Source organism: Primulina tabacum, chromosome 4 (genome assembly GCF_025594145.1).
Source record: "Primulina tabacum isolate GXHZ01 chromosome 4, ASM2559414v2, whole genome shotgun sequence".
Lineage (NCBI taxonomy): Eukaryota > Viridiplantae > Streptophyta > Magnoliopsida > Lamiales > Gesneriaceae > Primulina > Primulina tabacum.
This window is the reverse complement of record NC_134553.1, coordinates 13,755,747-13,761,224: the sequence shown is the minus strand read 5'-3', so window position 1 is coordinate 13,761,224 and position 5,478 is coordinate 13,755,747. Positions and strand designations below refer to the sequence as shown.

The window sequence follows — 5,478 nt, the reverse complement described above, 5'->3', positions numbered from 1 at the left end:
TCTAATGCTATTGACATGCACGGCCTTTTCTTTTCTCGAGTGCGCATCAATTGAGTTACAATTTTATTTGGCTTAAAGCGGCAGAGATAGAGATTTGATAATCGTATCCTTCAAATGGAAAATGGCATATCAAATGTCATTTGTAAAATCCTAATTCCATCCGTTTTTTACTATCATGTTAAAGTCGCACCCCGAACTATCTAAGTTGAAACATTTATTTACAACAATACATATTTCTTACGTAAACTTAGAAGTACTGTTAGCTTCATTGCCTTTAGAACCAATAAAATATATGGTTACAGCAAAGAAATACTTGAAGATTTGTCAAAAGAGGAAAACAGGTTGCAGTTGTATCAACTCTTAGCATCATCGATCTTATATACCAAGAAATTTAATATTCGAAAAGCAACAGAAATAGACAGAAAAATAAAGGTGAATAATGATTAAAACAAAATCATAAAGTGGTAGTAAGACACTATAACCTGAACAATTAGCACACACAAAAAAAAGAATATGAAATGAAGCAATCATCCTGTGCAGAGAAGAACCTCTGTCAGTGCTTTGGAACATCAGCAATCACGTCCTTGTAACAAATGGGACAAGCCTGTTGTATCGGAGATTATTAGTAAAACTATGGTTGGAGGAACTATCTGGGAAAAGGAAAGGAAGCGCGGAGGCTTACTTTGTTAATTCTAAGCCATCTGCTCCCACAAACAGTATGGTAGAGATGTTTGCAAGGAAGGATGATTCGCTTATCGCCTCTTTTGTACTCCATTTGGCAAATTACGCACCTTTGTAACCAAATAAAACTATTACATACAACTCAACAACATTAAAGATACAAAATAAATTGTACACTAGTGTTGAAAGGAGTCAATGTATTGATTCACCGATGTAAAAGGTATGCACTAAAGACAGGGAGGTTATTTCTATATGTTGAGAATTTTTTCTAAACATTGTGACTGAATATTCAATAGTCATCACTGGCAAGTAATCCTTTCTAACACTAACGCAATAGAAAATGTGGCACTTATTCATCCTCCTTCAATCTTACTTATTCAAAACAGAAACAATTACAACATATGGGGTTAGATGGCGACAGTCCTATAGTTAGCTCTAAAGCACATGATTTCAATCATCTAGCCTGAAAACATTTGAACTTTTGCAAGAAGATGATGGAAACACTCTTTGACTAGACCTGTGAACTTTCACAATCTAATGCAGTTTCCCATGCATCCAACTTGATTAATCGTGGACAGTATCGACTCAAAAATTTATAACCAATGGAAGAAAAATATTGTTATCAACCTTTTAGCATAAGCTAATCAAGCATCAAAGTAGAAAAAATAGAATGAATCAAGAAAAATTGGAATGACTATGGCACAGGAACAATATATACCCAATCAACCAGTACATTTCCCGAGTCAAAAAAAAAAACATTCACCTTCCTTCATGGTTTGCTTGCCAGTTTAGGTGGATATGTTATCGAGAGAAAGTGGAAGTGTGATCTAGTATTATGTGAAAAGTAACTAAGAAAGACAGTTGACATATTTTTTCACACTGACTTGGTGTAGATACTTGGGACTAAGAGCCTACATTCTTACCTTTCACCTGAGAATTTCTTTCTAAAGAAAAAGGTCCATTTGAACTTTGAAGTTGGAAGCAATGCAATTTGATCCTGGGAGAGACCCCTACTTTGAGTTCCAACTGTTTCACCTAGCTCAAGTAACTCCTGTAAGAAGGATTCAAACACATAAACTTATGCTTCCCGAGCATACCGAAGCAGAGTAATGGACAGCATGTTCAAACCTCATAGGTCATATTATCAGGATCAATGTTGTCTTGCCAAACGACCTTCATTCACACAGAGAAGCAAAACAAACGTTTTTATATTCTTCTATCTCAAAATTTTGATAGAATGACGATAATTGAAAAGCTTTGACTATGAAATGGAAATTCACCTACCTCAAAATCACGAGCAGCCTGAGGATTCCGAGGACCTATAATTAGAAAGAAAGAGTTTTAGTTAAAGGATGGTTGTCATTCATTGAAATGAGAGATTCAATTGCAAAAGGAACACAACATTAAAGTAAAACTCCAATTAGTAAATATCACATCCATTAAAGCAGTTTGTATGAATAAATGCAATTTTTTTAGCAAAGTGTACATTCATTGTGTAGTCATCAATATTCTTTTCTCACCCTATTTTCACATCACAAACCAGGGCACCGGTTGTTTCTCCTTTTTTAAAAAAAAAATTGTACAAGAAAACCCACATAGCATAAAATTACCGAAAAAGGTGCATCTGACTAATGCAGGAACTTTCTGTAAAACAAGAGTCGTCATGCAAACAGAAGGAAGCAAGCTTTTCAAGGACTAACTGATTACTTCCTTTCACAAGCTAACACCAATAAGGCATGTAAAAATTACACCAAAAACTGCAATACTAATACGAACACAAAAAATTAATAGAAACCAACAGTTTCTGGAAATTGTCGTTTGGTTTCAGTCCAATGTAGATATTGTGGTTTGGTTTTAATCTAATGCTTTGGGTTAAGTTAAACCATATATAAACATGAACAGACAATGTCTTGATCTTTTCAAGTTATTATACGAAATGAAGAATTTTAAAATTATTTCATTACTTCAAATTTTGGTGAGCTAAGTGAAGAAAAAAGTAGAATAAAAAATTGGGTAAGAATAGAAAATAATTCGCAATTTCAGTTCGGATTACATGTATTTGCATTTTGGTTTGGGAAAGTTCATAAATCGAACTGATGGTTTTGAATTTTATGACACCTAAACCACCCAAACCGAAGAATATACACCCTATACCCGTAATCAAGAAGGGAAAGGAAATAGACCAGAACTCACACTCTAAAGGACTAGCATGGGAATCGGTATTCGAAATTTCTGCCTGGTGTACATGCGAAATAGTAGCTTGATTGCCAGCCAGAACTGACGGACTCTCCAAATGTCCCTCATGTTGGTTAGACCCTGAGATGTGATTATTAACCACACAGCCGTGCCCATATTCATAGTATGACAAATTCCCCGGTTCAGATGCAGCAAGTTTGTATAGATTAGAATTCATTGCTGGGTGAGCATTCTCCTGCACATAATTCAGCCAGTCACACATATTCCTTCACTACATCCATGTTATTCATGGTTCACTCAAATTTTGAATTGAACTTGTTTGATATCCCAGACCAACTCAATAGCAAGAGAGACAAAAGACACCTCGGTTATATAAATTAGAAAGAATAAAGTTCGACCATGCATTTCTCAACATAAAAACTCATCAAAGTTAACGCTATTTAATCGCATGAGCAACATGATATTGGTTAAAATACTCTCACTGACTTGGTGGAGCTTGATTTTTAAGTAGAATGGATAGTTTATAAGTCATCTTCGGCTAACAGTTCTACATCAACTTGGTCTTTCACACTACCAAGCCATCTTGAACAAGCATCAAGACACTCAAGCACCTCCTACACAACTTGAGCTTAGGATCTATTAATTACAAGATCGCCAAATACGCAACCACTATGAGCAATGAAGAAACTATATTTAAATCTTAATAAACAAATCCCATGAGAAAAAAGGATCAAATGTTTCTGATACAGTACCTGTACATAAGGAACATCAGCAAAAATGTAATTGACATGGTCATAAGTAAGACCTCCAAAAAAATCCACAAAGCTTCCAATTGAATTGTAAGGCATCGAATGATCTTGGTAATAAACATCCATCTGAGTATTCCAGCTCATTTTCGAAAAATAGTTCTGACCAATGAAAAAGAAATGATCAAACATTCAATCCTTACAGAAATCCATTTAAGGTTGTAACATTGAGAGCTAATAACACAAGCTGGAAGAACCCCGTGGGCCCATGTCCAAAAAAATCCAAATTTTGTAATTAATTTATCTAAAACACATGTATATAATTCGTTCCATCGGCTAAATGAACTTAGTTTCTCCGGGCATACACACATTTTTTACCTGCGATTGATTAGTCAGAGTTCTAGCACCGACGAAAATCGGTTGAAATGAAGAAAATAACAAGATTTCTGAAAAAACAATACTGCCGATATACCTACAACGAAAACATCAAATGTTATTATAAATCCTTTTTTTTTTTTTTTTGCACTGAATAAAATAATCGTAAATCATTTTAAACGAGATTACAAGAACAAATATTTCCTCAACGAATAGAAATCCACCAAAAATATGTAATACTCGAGATAATGATAGTGAACAATTAAAATCATACCCCGATAAATTATTTCCTAGCTTTTATACAAAACATACAGCAGCCGAATAAATAATACGAATCAAAGTAAGCTCATTTCACGATTTCTTCAACTCCCTCGAAAATGGCAACGAAATCCACAAATCAAAACCAATACCATTATATCACGTCCAATTCACGTCAAAAAAAAAGAAGAAGAAAAAACCCAAATAATCACGGGCTCCAAAAACCAAACCAAAACTCCGATTTCAATGCGGCAATAGATGTACAAATCGAACTTGGAAAAAGGAATGGATTAAAGAACTGACATTCATCGTTTCCCGAATGAAAGTCTTCGGATGATCAACGAGAGAGACACCCCTTTTTCGGTCTCATTATCTCTCCAACGCGTGTAGTGTGTGAAGAGCGCATGAAAACGAGAGCAATGAGTTCACCCCCGGTCTCTTTCCCATTATGCATTCGGCCAAATGATATAGACAGAGAGAGGATAAAGAAAACATATCGTACAACATTCAATGAACTAGGTACAATTGGGGGCAGGCGTATAGTTCTGGCAAATGCGGAAAGTATCTGGATTTAGAAAAAATATATTTGGAGTATAAAAAATAATAATGATTTTAGAGTAATTTCGCAAAGCTAATTTTGTGTTTGCATCTTTATTTTATAATTATTTTTTCTCGTACAAATAAAAATGATGAGAGGAATATATTTTTTAAAAATTAAAATTGATTAATATATAAATCTCATCATTTTTTCCTGATAATCACGGGTGAAATATCAATATTGTTTCCCAAAAATTATATCTTTCTATTTTATTATAATTATAATGATTAATGAGTTCGTTAACTTTTATATTTGTGTCAAATTACTTGATTTATAGATTTAAAAAAAATGATTTTTATGAAAATTAATGTGAAGGATCAAATACATTCACCTGGATTTTAAAGACTACTCCTCACAATCTAACAACACACTTGCAATTGATGGTTCCTGACATCGATTTTTTCAGGAACACGTGGCACGATCTTGTTTCGTTTTCTACCTCAAGCTGTAAAATAATGGATTTATTTCGAAACAATTACATGAAAGAGGAAAAAGCTTATAAATTTTATTTAGACATACTAAATATTATTACGATAGTAATCTTCCATAGATAAAAAGATAATTTGTTTAGCTATTTATTGTATCTAGAAATACAATACACATAAACTGAAAATATTATAATGA

General features: G+C 33.7%; 1 protein-coding gene across 3 annotated transcripts; it reads right to left on the bottom strand.

The window, feature by feature from the left end:
- Nucleotides 1-415: 415 nt before the first annotated feature.
- On the bottom strand, nucleotides 416-4,728 carry LOC142543122 (E3 ubiquitin-protein ligase BIG BROTHER-like). Of its 3 annotated transcripts, none has more exons than XM_075650172.1 (9): nucleotides 4,560-4,719; nucleotides 4,002-4,095; nucleotides 3,630-3,785; nucleotides 2,875-3,112; nucleotides 1,966-2,000; nucleotides 1,810-1,854; nucleotides 1,605-1,732; nucleotides 683-791; nucleotides 416-604 (listed from the first exon to the last, which is right to left on the bottom strand). In XM_075650172.1, coding segments are annotated over exons 1-9 (858 nt in total). In that variant the 5' UTR covers nucleotides 4,562-4,719; the 3' UTR covers nucleotides 416-553. The 3 variants fall into 3 exon arrangements, with proteins under 3 accessions (XP_075506287.1, XP_075506289.1, XP_075506288.1); XM_075650174.1 differs by lacking the exon at nucleotides 4,560-4,719 and adding an exon at nucleotides 4,273-4,536; XM_075650173.1 differs by lacking the exon at nucleotides 4,002-4,095 and having other exon boundaries at nucleotides 4,560-4,728.
- Nucleotides 4,729-5,478: the final 750 nt, after the last annotated feature.

Coding starts and splice junctions, on each gene's coding strand:
- LOC142543122 (XM_075650172.1), bottom strand. Junction 2,001..2,874: donor CCATGCTAGTCCTTTAGAGT/GTGAGTTCTGGT, acceptor TTCTAATTATAG/GTCCTCGGAATCCTCAGGCT. Junction 1,855..1,965: donor AGGCTGCTCGTGATTTTGAG/GTAGGTGAATTT, acceptor GTGTGAATGAAG/GTCGTTTGGCAAGACAACAT.